Here is an 18,560-nt window from a genome sequence, read left to right as displayed (position 1 = left end):
CTCGTCGCCGCATCCTTTATCAGAAGGTCGGCTTGGACCTCTCGAAATTCCCGTAGATCACTTCATTTCTCCCTTTTTTTGTTTCCAAATCTCTGCTGCACAAAGCTTCTAACATATCTCTCTTCTCTGTTAAAGCATAGAAATACGAGGCATGAAACCCACTCACAGGGATGGTTAACTCTTGAGGTCCCTTGTGTCTCTACAAACCTAGGTAAAATCAGCCTTTAGTTTGACCTTTTTGTCTCGTACGACACACACCCACCCCCTCTCTCTCGGCGTGTCCTCGCTCTCTCTTACCACACGTTCACGCTCTCTTTCTACACCTCCGACGTTATCGCCATCCCTCCACTCTACCTCTCCTTCTTTACATTCACCGGGCTGTCGGGAAAGGGTCTGATCCCCCACGCCAGACGTACCTGCTGATAATACCCTTCATCTGGAGGTCCTTGTCGTCCTGCTGTCGCCTCAGGCGTTCCTCAGACTCCTCCAGCCGTGCCTGGTACTCCATCAGAACCTTCGGACCTCCGTCATCCTGGCCCTTCAGACGAGCCTCGTACTCCTCCAGCTTCTGGACCGACACACGCAGCTTCTCCTGGAGGACCACGATCTCCTGCTGGTACTGGAGAGAAAGAGAGAGAGACAGGGTTAGAGGAAGAGTCAGAGTCACCAGCAATACAGCCACCTGCTATTACAGACAGGAGAGAGCGAGAGTCAGAATTTGTATTATTATCATCATCATCATCAACAGTGCCAGCCCAATAATTGTTTCAAATGGTGCAGACCCATACTAGCCCATTCAATTGTCCTGTTATTTCTAGGTTAAAGAGGGCATTAACCATCAACATTATCACCACTGTCAATGTCCTCCTCATCAAAGTGGTCCTCCGGTAGACCTTGACAGGTGTATCACCTAATTGTCACACAATCTCTGCATCTTATCTGATTCGTTATTTTTTTGTCCACCTGGTTTCAAGTTTTAAATGGTCAAATACTGAAGGGAAACTGAAACTATGCAGGATTATAAAAAGTGCTGAAAGTGTGGAAGACGATACGTACCCATTAGCCAATACTCATAGTAAAACTTCAAACTTTTCTAAGCCACCAGTATTCCTGGGAGGGATACGTTTCCATTCCTTCCATGTCTCAAATCCCACTTGCCTTTGATCCCTAACCTCTAAACCTGGGCCTGTGAGGACTTAAGCTGAGCACTGTTCCAGAAGAAAGAGGGAGAAGGAAGAGAGGGAATAGACGGAGGGACGAGGGGGAGAAGACGGACCTGTGAACGGTGCTGGAGAGGAGAGAGTTTGTGCTGGCTGGGAGAAACGAGGAGCAGAAGCAAATCCCTTTAAGAAAACACATCCTGGATCCTGCAGCTGCATTTAAGGGTACGCACTAAACAATAATGGTTCTAAATAGTACCAGATAGGGGTTGTAAATGGAACCTATATGGTGGTATAAAGAACCCTTCCCTAAGGATCTATAAAGCACCCAAAAAGGGTTCCGCTATGGTTCCAACCCTTTTTTAACGGTTCTTTATAGATCCTTTTGAAGAACCACAGGGTTTTCTATCAGCCATATTATATTGTTAAAATTCCATATGTGTTATTATTGTGTTAATTGACAAGTTGAATCAAGTGTGCTACCTTTGAAACAGCTGGGTGTCCCTGAGGAGAGAATTGAGAACACCTGACTGATTTAGTCAACCAGTCTCAATTGATACAAGGCCATCCTGGAGTGTTTCACAAGACAGCTTCACTGGTCATAGTCTTATATAACATGTAACGGCATAAAAACACATTACATAAACAGGAATGACACTCTCACTCACGGTTGCACAAAAAGAGCGGTAGGCAAACCACACCCCAAAATATTATAGTGAGCCACCTACCCTACATTTTAATATTCACTAAAAGAGCAAAGAACTATTTTGTGAACTGCAAAGAACCACTGGAGAACTCAAAGGGTTATTTGAGTCATTCTGGTTCCACATAGAACCATCCCCTTGAGGAACCCAGATGTTTTTGTGTGTAGTTTTAAAACGTCCTCTGAAGGATCCCATCAAAGCTGGAGTTAATTATTGATTGTGTATTGGTTATGCACGCTCCATCTTCCTCAACGTTTGATAGAGCTGTAATGATCATGTATGAATCATGTGCAGCCGAGGTGTGAGTGTGACAGCCAGTCAAAGCATGAGGAGCTGAGAGCCAATGAGATGTGCTGGTGGGATGAGAAGCAAGTGAATAAGCAGAAGGAAGCATAAACACACACACACACACACACACACACACACACACACACACACACACACACACACACACACACACACACACACACACACACACACACACACACAATTAAAAAAGAGAATACCTTAAAGTTGAAATCCTTTGACCATTCAGAGAATTGTTATTAGAGATGCTGGGTTACTGTGAGTGATTGTAAGTTGTAAGGGGGAAAAGTTAAGGGTAGGACGGAGGTCCTGGCATTGGGAGTTGAGGGGAGTAGAGAGAGTACTGGTTACAGGGAGTGATAGTGTTTACAGTTGAGGGTTAGGCGGAGAGGTAGAAGATGGGTGCTGAGGAACGGGGGGGGTGTAAAAGTTATGGAGGTAAAAGGGAGGCTGAGAGGGGGTTAAGGTTGGTTTGGGAGTTGGACGTTACCTTCTCGGCCTGAGTGAGATCCTCTCTGTTTCTGAACTCGGGGTCCATCCCCTCATGGTCTACATACTGCACATTCATATTCAACAGCCAGGCAGCCGTACGGTCCAGCGCATTGGGGTTCATTGGGGAGGGGGCCTAGTGGAACCAACACAACACACACACATGAGCTGAGTCGAGTGGGACGCCCACACACGTCATACGGTACACACACACCGACATACAGATTACATACACACCGGAATAAGCATGAAATGCACATGGAACGTGACGAACACATAATGTGATCACTAGAGCAGAGTGTCGTGTGTGTGTGTGAGTGCGTGCGTGAGAGAGAGAGGGTGTGGTATGTGTGAGAGTGTATGTGTGTGTGTTTGAGTGTGAGATAGAGAGCGAGCGTGTGTGTGTGCATGTATGAGTGAGAGAGAGTGTGTGTGTGTCATTAAATGTGTCAGTTATGGTGACTGACAGTTGGTCAGAGGGAGATGGAGCTTTTGGACTGTGAAGGGAGTGGAAGAAGAGTGGGATCGTTTCACAGACAAAGTCCAAAATACTCTTTGGAACTGAAACAGTGAATATATTTACTTGACTCTCAGATGTGGTGAACTGAATGAATTAAAATGTATTAGCTCAAACCTCACACTGTCATTTCATTGTCATTGGACACTTCTCAGAACAATACCAAGGTCAAGACAGACAAGAGATTTCTACTGAATATATAACGTTAGTTAGTCTGTTAGTTAGCGACATATTCACGTGATGTTCGGCGACATGCACAACAGCTTATCAGCATTTCTGGACGTCATTCTAAAATGGACTGAGACAGGATCATTTCGTAAACTCAGAACCTAGCCAGGTTTGATTACAGCTGTGTTACACGGATTAGAACTATAGTTGCAATCTTCTCAGTATATAAGCACCGAGCTCTATTAAAAATACATGCATCTCCAGACAGAGCTGAAAACCAGTCAGTGCAGCCAGACAGCGACTCAATCAAGCAATTGATTTCCTTCTCAATGTCTCGCTCTAATCCTCCTGCCATGTATCTCTAATGGAATTCAGAGAGGAAGGAAGGAAGAAGACATTCAAAACAACATGCTTAACAAATCCCCGAGGGCGCGCATGGTGTCCGTCTGGTTTCCATTACGACCCCATTAACCCTCGACCCTCGGGCTACACCAACCAGTCAATCACTAAGCCGGGCCAATCACTCCCTAAGGGAGAGCAGGGTATTGCGGGAAACTGAGAATGTAAATGTCCTTTCTGTCACCTTGAGGCCAGAGATCCCCGGGGGGGGAAACCATCGAACAGCCAGTCTGGTCGATGGTGACCTGCTGACTATGAGGTCATCTTTAACAGCCCAAGGATGCCAGCAGATCAATTATACACTAGAACAACTCCCAGACCCAACAGCGAGAGACACACACACACACACACACACACACACACACACACACACACACACACACACACACACACACACACACACACACACACACACACACACACACACACATAACCGAGCGCAAGATTTGAGTAAGCGTGTGTGTGACCTGCTACCAACCCACCAACCCCCAAAAAACGACTAACTAATAAACTAACTAGCCTGTCTATCTCGATGCGTCAGTACGAAAGCGGGAAACAATAGACCTACGCCTGCATCCATCACTCTACCTGTGATCCCGTGCTATTAGACGTCCACGTGTAAGCGGTGCAGAGACGTTGAGCGCGGCGTTCACGGCCATTACAACGCATAATGGGATGAAGTGGTATTAATGGAAGCTTTCCGTGACACTGCGTCATTTGTTCATTTACAGCCTTATTTAGCCTGAGAACTCATTGAGGAACACATTATCTGGTTTCAAAGCTGATACGGTACGAACCCTGGAAGCCAATTTTGAAGTTACCAACATGCCAGCCAAGAACCACGCTGTAACAGCTATCCCATACACAGTCATTTGAACAAGCATACGTTGCCTGACCTGTTTGTGCTGGGCTCTCTGCTTGGTCTCGGGGCTGTCTCCTTTTGATGACGACGACTGTTGCCGTAGCCGCGCGCCACTGCCGGGCCAGTCGGGCGATGATGACATCATGCTGCCGCTGGAGGGGCGCGGGTAGGGCCCGCTGTTGAGCAGGTTGGGCGGCGTGCGGCCCCTGGTGACGGTGGTCTGTGGAGGGGGCTGGTCTATCCTGCGCTGGGGGCCGGCGTTGTTTTGTCTGGGCATGGTGGGCTGGGCCTCTGTGAGTGACAGCTGCCTCCGCGTGCCTACAAACTCCCCCGAACGACGTGCATACTCCTCCCCGCTACTCCCCCCACCTCCTCCTCCTCCTCCGTGGTTCAGGAAGGTGTTGTGCTTCCCTCCTCCTCCCAGCCCGTCCTCGTTGTTGCTATGGGAACTGTGGGAGCTGTGGCACTCGGAGCCTGAGTCGGCCATGCCTCGCGGCGACACTGGCAGCCCTACCGCCATCTGGTAGACGGGGTTCTGGAAGGACAGGGGGGCTAGAAGCTGAGCCGGCCTGCCTGGGGCGCTCTCCGACCCAGGGGTGGTGGGGATCTGGACCGGCCTCCTCAGTGTAGGACCTCCAATGATGTTACCCTGGGGGGTCCGGGCCGACCACACTCCCCCAGGAACGATGCCCTCTCCCAGTCCGTCTGAGGGGCCGCTCTCTAAGATGCGGGGGTCCTGGAGGTCCACCATGGACAGGCTTTTGCTGCCGTTGGCAATGCCCAGCTCGGGTTCATTGGACTCGGAGTAGCTAGAGCTGCGGGCCGGAGAGGGGTGGATCCCAGAATTCCTGGTGACGAAGAATAGGTCCTTGTTCTCCGGGGTCGGGGAGGGTAACCTGGTGAAGTCCACCAACCTGAGAGAGGAGAGAGGGGGGTTGAGAGGAGGAGGAGCAAGAGGTAAAAAGGAGGAATGACAAAGATAGAGAGAGAGGTTTTGACTATTCTGTAAAACAGTTGTACATTGCTGTATCTATTGACCCTTACAGACATGAAAAATGACCAGTCAAACCCTTCAGCCCACACATGAGAAACAGTTAACTTTTTATGGCTGCAGGGGCAGTATTGAGTAGCTTGGATGAAAAGGTGCCCATTGTAAATGGCCAGCTCCTCAGTCAGTTGCTAATATATGCATATTATTATTAGTATTGGATAGAAAACACTCTAAAGTTTCCAAAACTGTCAACATATTGTCTGTGAGTAAAACAGAACTGATATTGCAGGCGAAACCCTGAGGAAAATCCAAACAGGAAGTGGCTTCTATTTTGACAAATTCCATGTTCCATAGCCTCCCTTTGCTGGATTTAAAGGGATATGAACCAGATTCATTTTCCTATCGCTTCCTCAAAGTGTCAACAGTCTTCAGACATAGTTTCAGGCTTTTATTTTGAAAAATGAGCCAGAACGATAACATCTCGTCAAGTGGTCACATGAGTTTTGCTCGCACAACAGAGTTTGGACAGCCATTGTTTTTCCCTCTCCTACTGTGAAAGACATTTGCGGTTGATATATTATCGATTATATATTTTAAAAACAACCTGAGGATTGATTATAAAAAACGTTTGACATGTTTCTGTGGACATTATGGAAACTATTTGGAATTTTCGTCTGCGTTGTCGTGACCGCTCTTTCCTGTGGATTTCTGAACATAACGCGCCAAACAAACGGAGGTATTTTGGATATAAAAATAATCTTTATGGAACAAAAGGAACATTTGTTGTCTAACTGGGAGTCTCGTGAATGAAAACATCCGAAGATCATCAAAGGTAAACGATTAATTTGATTGCTTTTCTGATTTGTGACCGAGCTACTTGATGCTAAGTGTACTTGTTTTGTCGAGCGATCGATAATCTTACACAAACGCTTGGATTGCTTTCACTGTAAAGCATAATTTCAAAATCTGACACGACAGGTGGATTAACAAAAGGCTAAGCTGTGTTTTCCTATATTGCACTTGTGATTTCATGAATATAAATATTTTTTGTAATATTTATTGAATGTAGCGCTATGCTATTCAGCGGTTGTTGATGACACTTATCCCGTTAACGGGATTGCAGCTATAACAGTGAAATCCCATTGAACACTCACCCTACACAACAGGACACATGGTATATAAACAGCAAACCAGCAGCAGGTGAGGATGTGAGTCATAGGGAGAAGTTAAGTGATCCACACTCATTCTCTCTCCCCCCTCCCCTCCTCCTCCTCCTCCTCTCCTTTCCTCCACCACCCAGTCAGGAGCTTTATTGTCTGGAGACGATTACCTTGACAGCCACGATTTATGTCCCCATAATCTCTCTCTCACTTTCTCTCTCTCTGCTGCTTTCTCTCTCTCCTCTCTCTATATCCATCTCCCTCCCTCCCTCCCTCCCTCCCTCCCTCCCTCCCTCCCTCCCTCCCTCTCTGTGTGAATGGGACGTAATTAAGAAAGACTGCTAGAATGCAAGGCTTGTTCACTCCAGCCTCCATAAATCTGACTGGGGTTACAGGTTCTCTGCCAGCCTGATAAGGAGGGGACAGGACAGGGACTGTGACTGGGTCGACACACCATAGCGTGGTCTGATAAGGGGGGGGGGGGGGGGGGGTGACGACGACGACAGTGGCTAATTATATCGATTGATCCTGGACCAGTGTTGAACACAATAGACAACAATGACCTTCATCTCATTCACCTAACAAAGAAATTAACTTACAAGAGATCTTCATTATCATTCTTCATTGTTGATCTTCATTAGAGATCTTCATTACCTTTCATCTCACGTCAAATTTGAAGAGCAAACCTTGACCACCTTAACCATCCTTACCCATACCCATACCGTTTCCTTGTTCTCCCTAACCTTTACCCTACCCTCACCCTGTCCTTACCCTGAGAGGTCATTGTCGATGACCATCTTCTGCAGGCCGGTGGAGATGCTGCAGCCTGCCCCGGCGTTGGGCGGAGACCCCGTACGGTCAGAGGGGGACGGAGCGGTCGTGGTCATGGTCATACTGGAAGGGTTGGTCAGCGCTGTGTTCACCTCCCGGAGGATCCTGGGTAGAGGCCCCAGTTTGGAGGCGGAGGTCTGAGGGGCAAAAGGTTAAAAGTCAGAGATGGGCTCAGGGGTGAGGGTAGCGCAGTATAAAAGTTGAGGCCTTTAAGCGCGGATCTAAGATCCACTTCCACCTCCTGAAATCCTAATAACTAATTAGGGCGGTGGGGTGCGGAAGACATTAGACTGACAAGACTGACATTAGATCAGTGTCTAGGCTTGGGGGCAAACTTCCTCCTACTTAGGCTCACTCTGTATTAATGGCATTCTTCACGGTCTTCTACTCCACTACATGAATCCATTTTAAGCATTCATGTGGTGCTGTTGCAACTTTTATAGGCACTAACTGAAACCTTGGATCGCAGACGAGACCGCAACTATTTTCCTCCAAAATGTCCGTCCCCGTGTCTGTATCAGTCAGTCAGCTGCTAGATGGCGTATTATTTTTCCCAATTACAGGGTGCTAATCTTCCTCTAATTATCCCCTTCAGTTTGAATAATGAATCAGAGCCGGGGAGGACTTGATGTCGAACGGAGACAGACGGGAGTTTTTTCTTTCATAAAAGGAAGTTTGTTGTTCTCTGTGAAGATCGGATGGAGCGCACACATACAAATGGAGTCTATGGGTTTTGCCCCCCAATGTACCTAGTAATTACAAAGCTGGGATGGCTCTCCATACGGAACCATGGCTTATGCACTAGGTGTCCCAGCAAATCCATTTGCAATTCAGAGCATACCAATAGTGCACTCTCATTGACAGAGAGTGAAAGCAGTAGTTGTATTACATAAGCAATAGTGTGCTGTACACATTGTTGAATGCTGTTAGGTAAACATGCTAATGCACCCTGTACATCATGAAATACTGAAGGGCAGTGATAATGCACTAGGACATTTTTAAGCATGTACTTTCAAAGGACGTATTTAATTAGGGCCAGAGGTTTTTCCTGGCTACATGACCTGACCAGAGGAAAGGTCTGGGGCCTAGTTGTATAGGCTTTCACCAGGGCTCAGAGTTGTTCTTGGCCAATTCTGATCATGAAAATCCACTTATAGCTGGGGCCTTGAGTGGTCAGGACAAACTCCCGTCTCCTTTCAATTCTTGAAAAACGATATACGTAAGTGTATATGACGTAAGTGTATATGAACGAATGACAAAATGTCCCCTTGTATTCATTGTTGTCCTCCCCCCTGGTTGTCAGCCCTACCTGGTCCATGGTAGAGACGACCTCTGACAGCAGGTTGTGCAGGGTGGACAGCTCCCGTCCCAGGTCGATGTAACCTTCGAACCCTGCTGTGTTAGAGATGGTCTCCGGGTTAGAGATCTCCAGCAGGAAGCGCTGCATGTTGGTCCACTCGTGCTCCAGGAACTGGTTCATAAAGGACATGTACTCCTCCTTACTGCCAAACCTGGGATGGAGGGAGAAAAAAAGAAAGAGAGAGAGGAGGGGGAGAGTGAGTGCCTGCGTATAGATAACAAGCTCTCTCTCTCTCTCTCTGCACACACACAAACACAGTAAAAACAGACAACGTCAACACACACACCATCAACACACACTCACTTGGTGAAGTTGGCCAGGTTCTGAGTAACCTTGGCGATGAGCGTGAGTGTGCGTGCGGTGCGGTCGTCAGGGTACTCCTGCATCAGGTTGAAGAGCGACGGTGACATAACGGCCGGACACAGGAAGCGCAGGAACAGAGACGCACTGATCAGACGCTCGCTGATGTCCGGTCGGCCCCGGCTACTGCACTCCTGTCGCCACGACGCAAACACCTCCTTCAGTTCCCGTGGAAACACACTGCCAGGGAGGGGGAAGTATCAACAACGTTAGGGAGGAGATACGACAGTGTACTGTTACCTGTGCTACAGTGGTTCCTAAAATGTCATGAGAGATACATGGTAGTGTATTGTGGCTGGTGTCCCAGTAGTTACCAGTAGGAGTTGATGATCTTGCAGAAGGCCAGCTCGCAGCACATCTTCAGGTTGCTCTGGTGCTCCTGCAGGTCATTGGACGAACACTTGGACGGGTCCACCTCACAGTTCTCATCTGACTCATACAGCGCCTTGATAAACTCACCTATAACACGGGGAGAGAGAGACAGTCAGACACTGATATTCAGTCAGTGTGGAGAGTCAACAGGGTTGGAGAGGGAGACAGGTGAGTAATGAGACACAAACATTCAATAATTCAGACACAAACATTCATTAATTCAGACACAAACATTCAATAATTCAGACACAAACATTCATTAATTCAGACACAAACATTTATTAATTCAGACACAAACATTCATTAATTCAGACACAAACATTCAATAGTTCAGACACAAACATTCATTAATTCAGACACAAACATTCATTCATTCAGTCACAAACATTCATTCATTCAGTAAACAGTTTGTTATAATGATTGACCACCAGGGGGCTGTTTTTGCTATTGACCGCTGCAATTTTTTTATGAAAGTGACACTGAATCGCTGAAAGAATTAATTCAAAACATCACCATAAGCAAGACATCACTTCAGACCGTCACCAACTATCCAATGGCAACAATATGTCAACCAACAATAAGAACCCTGAGTGGAGACCCAGGTCATACGACTGATGTTCATGCGCTCAATCTTAGTCAATGCACCAGACGACGTAACAACAAGACAGACAACATTAGGACAGCGCTCCATCAACGTTCCACAAACACCCCACCCCCCCTTCCTGTCAACCTTGTCCTTCCCATGTGAAGGAGAGAGAGAGAGAGAGAGAGAGAGAGAGAGAGAGAGAGAGAGAGAGAGAGAGAGAGAGAGAGAGAGAGAGAGAGAGAGAGAGAGAGAGAGAGAGAGAGAGAGAGAGAGAGAGAGAGAGAGATATGTCACCCCTGAACCAGTCAATCTTTGGCAGCGATGAGTTGTTCCATTATTCACCTACGGTAGGCTTCAAAGCACATTAGCTCTAAGGAATACACACATGGGTGATTCACTGAGGCTCCAATATATGCTTAACACTACGACAGACAGACAGACAGACAGACAGACAGACAGACAGACAGACACCTTTTAGATCTATACACAGAGAGGGAAATGAGAGACGGATGGAAAAAGAAAGAGCATTTGCCGGAGAGGACGTGTGCTTTTCTGCAGCTAAAACTGCTGCTGTGTAGGTTTCTAAATCAGGCTGGATGAGGTAAATACAGCAACATGCACCAGGCTTATCGCCGGGACCACAGCCAGACAATAACACAACACTGGACTAACCTTCTGGTAGGGAAAGGGAGAGTGAGATAGGGAAGGGGGGAAAAAAGAGAGAAAGTCCTGTGTACAGGAGGGTTGGGCCTTCTCTGCCTTAAGCCCTCCACTACAGCTCAATGACCTTTGACCTCTACTACAGCTCAGTAAGCTCTTTACTGTGAACTAACAAAAACATGTGGTATGTCATTACTTTAACAGAACATTTCCTAAAACTTAAAAGATGAATATATTTAATTTCAATTTTGGTAATGTTAAAGGAACGTTCTCCGACGGGTTTGACATTGAGAATGTTGTCAAATATTTCGGAGAATGTTAAGAAACATCGTTCTTCTGTGGGAGTTTCAGTACTTCAGCATAACGTTTCCTACAGGTTTCCTCGTGGTTCTATTTAAAGCCGTGTTCTCAAATTGTTCCGGAACGTTAAGAAAACTTTCAACAAAAACAACAAGGAAACTTTAGTAGCGTTCAGGGAACGTTCTAATAATATTCTTTAAAAACATACATTTCGGATCTCAGAACATGAAGAAAACGTTCCATAAAAACCACAAGAAAACTTTAGTAATGTTCAGAGAATGTTCTAAAAAATGTTATTTTAAAACATATACATTCCATTCTTCTCAGCATCAACAAAACTCTATCCCCTATCGTGTTAAGTGTGTTGAGCGCGCCTACAAATACTAACTTAAAGTGGAACTGGCAGCGTTTGAACTACTTTGCAGATATGAAACAAACAGACAATCGTAATATCAGACATAATGATCAATATAAAATATTGCTATCAGGTTGTAAATCACAGCTGGCTTGTATATTGTTTGTTGCCTCCATTTATTCGGGTTCCACTGTTTCAGTTTCAATGACTCAATATTTTGGACAAAAACTGACGAATGTAACTAAGGCTGGGAATGTCAATACAATCAAACTAGCAAGAGCATGGATCACAAATCAGTCAACATGGCTAATAGGCTAGCGCATCTATTTATTTAGCTATTTATTTAGCAAGCTAGAAACCGAGAGCCTAACGTTAGCTAGCTGCTTGGAGGATGTCATGTCATTGGAGGAGTGGGTGAGTGACCGACCTTTCCTCTCAATTTTGTTTCCGGTGGAGACAGATATTTTTATTAGGCTTTATTTACTGCAGTGTCTATTAATTGTCCAAGCGCACGGCCGCTATCCCACTCTATAATGCTATAGAGTTTTCACAAATAGCCTTACTCTACGTCATTCCCAAACATTCTATGAATTTATGCTTGTTTGATTAACAGTGTGAAGACTTGAAGGCAGGCATCAGAGAGATAAACAGTATTTATTTTCTCTCCTTCCCGAGGGTGGGCTGCGCTGAAGGAAAATGTCACGGTCCACAGACTGGAGCAGTCATCTCTACAGCCATCTCCTACAGCTGAATACAAAGACCATATCTACAGCCCCATCCTCCTCTTCTGTACAGCAGATCCTATCACATTCATCGTCTCCAATAGCTTTATCTCTCCTCTCCTATAACTGAAGACATAGAGAGGCTGGAGAAGACAGGAAGGCAGACATTCAGAAAAAGAGGCAAACAGACAGATATATAGATACAGACAGACAGAAAGACTTACCAAGTGCGTCCTGCAGGTACTTCTGCCCCACCAGTTTGAGGTACTCCTCTATAGCCTTGGTGGCCAGGGTGTTCTCTCTGAAGATCAGGTGCTCGTTCTCCCCACACCGGTCCACCTCTGACATCATCAGGTCAGTCAGGAAGTCCTACAGCAAAACAGGAAGAGAGAACATGTTGAGATGAGACTACAACTCCCAGAAGACACTGCAACTCCTAAGCCAGCAGCATACCACCCTGCATACCACTGCTGGCTTGCTTCTGAAGCTAAGCAGCGTTGGTCCTGGTCAGTACCTGGATGGGAGACCAGATGCTGCTGGAAGTGGTGTTGGAGGGCCAGTAGGAGGCACTCTTTCCTCTGGCCTAAAAAATATTCCAATGCCCCAGGGCAGTGATTGCCCTGTGTAGGGTGTCTTCTTTCGGATGGGACGTTAAATGGGTGTCCTGACTCTCTGAGGTCATTAAAGATCCCATGGCACTTCTCGTAAGAGTAGGGGTGTTAACCCTGGTGTCCTGGCTAAATTCCCAATCTGGCCCTCAAACCATCACCTAATAGTCAGTTTACAATTGGTTCATTTCTCCCCTGTAACTATTCCCCAGGTCATTGCTGTAAATGAGAACGTGTTCTCAGTCAACTTACCTGGTAAAATAACGTTTTTTTTTTTTTTAAACAGTTAAATCAATGCTGGGGATAAATGCATAATGATTTAAGCCAGTTGCTATATTTAAAAAAAAAAGGCTAAGCAATGTCAATGTGCATTTGGAAAGTATTCAGACCCCTTCACTTTTTCCACATTTTGTTACGTTACAGCCTTATTCTAAAATGTATTAAATCGCTTTCCCCCCTCATCAATCTACTGTATACACAGTACACCATAATGACAAAGCAAAATTCGTATTTTATAAATTTTTGCAAATGTATTAAAAATAAAAAACTGAAATATCACATTTACATAAGTATTCAGACCCTTTACTCAGTACTTTGTTGAAGCACCTTTGGCAGCGATTACAGTCTTGAGTCTTCTTGAGTATGACGCTACAAGCTTGGCACACCTGTATTTGGAGAGTTTCTCCCATTCTTCTCTGCGGATCCTCTCAACCTCTGTCAGGTTGGATGGGGAGCATTGCTGCACAGCTATTTTCAGGTCTCTCCATAGATGTTCAATCAGGTTCAAGTCCAGACTCTGGCTGGGCCACTCAAGGACATTCAGAGACTTGTCCCGAAGCCACTCCTGCGTTGTCTTGGCTGTGTGCTTAGGGTCGTTGTCCTGTTGGAAGGTAAACCTTCGCCCCAGTCTGAGGTTCTGAGGGCTCTGGAGCAGGTTTTCATCAAGGATCTCCCTGTACTTTGCTCTGTTCATCTTTCCCTTACTAGTCTCCCAGTCACTACTGCTAAAAAACATCCCCACAGCATGATGCTGCCACCACCATGCTTGACCGTAGGGATGGTGCCAGGTTTCCTCCAGACGTGACGCTTGGCATTCAGGCCAAAGAGTTCAATTTTGGTTTCATCAGACCAGAGAAACTTGTTTCTCATGGTCTGAGAGTCTTTAGGTGCCTTTTGGCAAACTCCATGCGGGCTCTCATCTGCCTTTTACTGAGGAGTGGCTTTCGTCTGGCCACTCTATCATAAAGGCCCGATTGGTGGAGTTTTGCAGAGATTTCTGGAAGGTTCTTCCATCTCCACAGAGGAACTCTGGACCTCTGTCAGAGTGACCATTGGGTTCTTGGTCACCTCCCTGAACAAAGCCCTTCTCCCCCGATTGCTCAGTTTGGCTGGGCGGCCAGCTCTAGGAAGTGTCTTGGTGGTTCCAAACTTCTTCCATTTATGAATGATGGAGGCCACTGTGTTCTTGGGGACCTTCAATGCTGCAGAAATATTTTGGTACCCTTCCCCAGATCTGTGCCTCGACACAATCCTGTCTCGGAGCTCTACGGACAATTCCTTTGACCCCATGGCTTGGTATTTGGTCTGGCATGCACTGTCAACTGTGGGACCTTATTTAGACAGGTGTGTGCCTTTCCAAATCATGTCCAATCAATTGAATTTACCACAGGTGGACTCCAATCAAGTTGTAGAAACAGCTCAAGGATGATCAATGGAAACAGGATGCACCTGAGCTCAATTTCAAGTCTCAGAGCAAAGGGTCTGAATACTTATGTAAATAAGGTATTTCTGTTTGTTTTTTTATTCATTTGCAAACATTTCTAAAAACCTGTTATCGCTTTGTCATTATGGGGTATTGTGTGTAGATTGATGAGGATTTTTTATTTTATTTAATCCATTTTAGAATGAGGCTGTAACGTAACAAAATGTGGAAAAATTCAAGGGGTCTGAATACTTTCCGAATGGACTGCCTTAAATAAAACAGCAATTTACTGTGTTAGTTGGACGTGTGTAGACCTATGACACAACTCATATCTTATTTGCATTGTGCAAGTAATAATACAAAATAACAATAATAATTTATTCAATTTATATAGTGCTTTTCAAAGAATCTCAAAGCGTTTCAAAGCACACAAAAAAGACAAGTAATTTATTGTCCGTTCATGGCTTGAGCGGTCATCTGAGGGAGGTGGTCAAGTGGGGAGAGAAAGTCCGTAGGCAGGCAGGAAACGCAGTCTCATCAAGGCGTCTCGCGGTCTCTGGCTTTTCCGTAGTAGAACTCAGTCAGATGAAGTTGTGGCTACGCCACTGCAGTTCATGGACTCTGTAGTAAGTAGGTAGCTAGCTAACTACCTACTTCACTACCCCAAAAATTAAGCCCTCACAAGGATGATGCTATGGCAGTCACGACGTGGTGCCAGAAAGCACACAACATTTCAATAATAGTTAAAGAGCAGCCTTCTAACTCTGTCCTCCCTACGATGCTCATCGCAGCACACCACTGCCGCCTTGCTTTCGGATTCTCTCCATCCTCGACCTCCGGACGCTGGCTGGTATTCGAATCAAAACAGCTAGCCAGCTAACGTTAGCTAGCTAGCCAATTAAACAAATGACTTGCCAGCTTCAGTCTTAACGCTGTGGTGGATTCTGATTATATGAATTAGCTACATTAATTGCAGTGGCATGTATTCATGGATGCCAGGGAAGCCAGACTTCCCCAAATATTTGACCAATAAAATAAATAAATAATAATAATAAATCTTTCGTCTCTGTGTTTTCATAATTTCCCGTCAATTCGCTAGTGGCTGAATCTTACCGGAGAAATCATCCGAGCGAGGGAAACAGCGCCCTTCTGTCTCAGTATGTGTAGTCCATGTATCGGTCTGGCGCAAAAGAGTATGACATGTTTCCACCGTAGCATTTGATTGATTGATGCCAGCAAGCATTTTGCCTCCCTTGATAAAACAATTATAAAAGAATTAGCCAATCAGCGTTGAGCTGAGCTCAACTGTGGGTTGTCCTGGCACAGCAAAATGTCCCCCAAGGGAAGCCAGTTTGGATTTGGCTTCACACCAATCAAATCACATCCTAATCAAAACGTCATCCTTGTCAGACAAACGTGTCTGTTTCATGTCTGCTTGTGTTGATGTCCTGCAGTAGCTAGCTTGCTAAATCGGCCCTTTCCTAAGCCGTGGATGGAGATGTGGATTTGGACTTGTGGTTTTGACATAATGCTCTGTACAGGCCAACGATTATGATCGAACCATAAATGAATATATTGTGCCACTGGCCTGAGACAACTGAAGTTCAATATGTAGCCTGGATGTAGCCTAGTAAGCTCACGTTAACTAGCTAGCTAATTTAGCTGGTTCATTTTTGCCCATGCGAGGAAGTTAGGCTACCTACTCTGGCTAAAATGCTTGCTAGCCTATGAAAAAACTAAAAGCGTAGTATATGACAGACCATAGACTGTCTTGGCAACATGAGGAGGATGGCATTGGCGTTCATCTAGTCTACAAGTAGTGTGAGTAAATTTTTTATTTTACTTGTGTACAAACACGGACACGGACACGCACACACACACACACACACACACACACACACACACACACACACACACACACACACACACACACACACACACACACACACACACACACACACACACACAGAGAGAAATCAATACCTTGGACAGCCACATGATATTAAGCAACATTGATTGAGCTAAATAGTTTTTGGTATCTTTAAGTTTGTTTTCAGTCTATTAAACTAAGTATATATTTAGCCTTATTGATTTGATGATGTTTAAATGTTTCAGTTGAAATGGTGCTGGAATAGCAGAGGCATTGCTCCTGTTGTCTTTATGCTGACTTGTGGTAACTACATGGTTATAAATCAGTTTCTGTTTAGTAAACTGTGGAAAACATGAACTTGTTTCACCGTGCTGCAGGTCATATAACTGTTTGTTACGTTCAATATTTGCTTTGTGGACTTCACCGGACAGATGTTGCTCTCTGGTTTTGGGATGAAACAAACGTACGTGTAGTTGAATTTATTCCGCCACTGTGTGACTGTTGTCTTTTCGTTGTCATGGCCTTACTGTATATCACGGTGGAGTACGAACAAATGGGTTATATAGCACACAACGTTGTAATATAGCTTTTTTTTGATTGGCTTGGCTTCCCCAGTGATTTTACCCACGCACTGCTACTGATGAATTGTTCATTCTTTTATCAACTTGACCAGACTCAAAGCTAGGCACATGGACTCCCTCTCAAGGTAAATCTGAACTGATTTGTTCCCTGTTTTACAGCATTGAGTCCCTTCCGGCCGCATCGGCAACTCCATCTGGAACTAACCCATCACTCAGGTTACCGCACGTTCTTAAAACGGATATATTGTCGGTAAAAACAATGCCATAAAAAAGGAATTCATGATAAAAAATATTGATATAAGGTACAGGAGTTCTCTGCTTGGGCTGCTGCTGAGGCGCCATGGCGCTACGTTTCATTTCACATGTTGATAAATAAAAAAATTAAACTGACAAAGAAAAAGTGTCATTTTCCCGGTCCATTTCTATCCCCATTAGCAGTCGAGTGAGAAAGTGAGACTGTGTGTGTGTGTGTGTGTGTGTGTGTGTGTGTGTGTGTGTGTGTGTGTGTGTGTGTGTGTGTGTGTGTGTGTGTGTGTGTGTGTGTGTGTGTGTGTGTGTGTGTGTGTGTCACAGTGCCAAGCCCTGCCCATAGCAGTGTGATTACGGCTCACACTGTGATAATGGTTTGTCTCATTCTTCTGACGCAGTCATGGGGGAGTCTATATTATCTAGAACACACACGCGCACATGCACACACACACATACACACAGTAATGGCAATATGGAGATGTGTTATCAAAATCATCCACAAAAGCCATTCAGTATTAACTAACCTAGCTCAGAACCATACTACCGGACAAGCGGAGAGCTAGTAGCACATGACGATGATGGCTAAATGGCCTGTGGCAGCAGGGCTGTTCGTTAAGGGAATTTGTGTGTGTGTGTGTGTGTGTGTGAGATGAGCCCAGTTTAGTGTGAGGAGTGTGCGTGTCGATCTGTGAAATGTGCAGGGATCTGCACGGCTAGGGATAATTGGAAAACTGGGAAGAGGAAAAGGTATCATGGACCATCCCGGTCCCTGCCATCTGTCCCTGGCAAATACTTCTTAAACACTTCCAGAACCTCACTCAAACCAGACACTATCAGAGCAGGAAGCAGGGTAGAGCTGCCTCTGAAATGGAACCCTACTCCCTATATAGTGCACTACTTTTGACCAGGGCCCATAGGGAATAGGGGGCCATTTCAGCCTAGATATGCAGCCAGTGTGCAGTTTACCAAACTAATATGCCATTTTGTCTATTTTGTGACTCAATTGTAAACCAGTATCTGCGACACACATAGGGAATAACGACAAATCTTAATAACTCTCTGAAAATGACAGAGCCGGGAAGTCCCTGGACATCTTCTTAACCAGAGAACGCCAGCAGGGGCAGAGAAGAGGCAGATGTAGAGGGAGAGAGGAGAAGAAACATTGGGGTACCGTCGTCTTTAAAGAACAGACGAGGAAAGAGAGCGAGGCAGGGAAGAGACAGAGGGAGAAAGAGAAGAGAGTGAGAG

The 18,560-nt window shown here is 45.5% G+C and overlaps 1 protein-coding gene across 1 annotated transcript in view; it reads right to left on the bottom strand.

Annotated features, from left to right (window-relative positions):
- The window catches only part of LOC120021613 (disabled homolog 2-interacting protein-like), a 41,385-nt gene that overhangs the window by 7,690 nt on the left and 15,135 nt on the right, over nucleotides 1-18,560 (bottom strand). The window contains exons 4-11 of the mRNA XM_038965415.1: nucleotides 12,527-12,671; nucleotides 9,622-9,766; nucleotides 9,251-9,487; nucleotides 8,897-9,098; nucleotides 7,528-7,724; nucleotides 4,640-5,519; nucleotides 2,661-2,795; nucleotides 417-619 (exon numbers count right to left, since the gene is read on the bottom strand). Of these exons, the coding sequence (XP_038821343.1) occupies nucleotides 417-619; nucleotides 2,661-2,795; nucleotides 4,640-5,519; nucleotides 7,528-7,724; nucleotides 8,897-9,098; nucleotides 9,251-9,487; nucleotides 9,622-9,766; nucleotides 12,527-12,671 (2,144 nt within the window). The remainder of the gene's footprint in view (nucleotides 1-416; nucleotides 620-2,660; nucleotides 2,796-4,639; nucleotides 5,520-7,527; nucleotides 7,725-8,896; nucleotides 9,099-9,250; nucleotides 9,488-9,621; nucleotides 9,767-12,526; nucleotides 12,672-18,560) is intronic.

The sequence above is a fragment of the Salvelinus namaycush genome, chromosome 26 (genome assembly GCF_016432855.1).
Source record: "Salvelinus namaycush isolate Seneca chromosome 26, SaNama_1.0, whole genome shotgun sequence".
Classification (NCBI taxonomy): Eukaryota; Metazoa; Chordata; class Actinopteri; order Salmoniformes; family Salmonidae; genus Salvelinus; species Salvelinus namaycush.
Note: the sequence above shows the minus strand (reverse complement) of the source record. Positions and strands in the feature narration are given on the sequence as shown.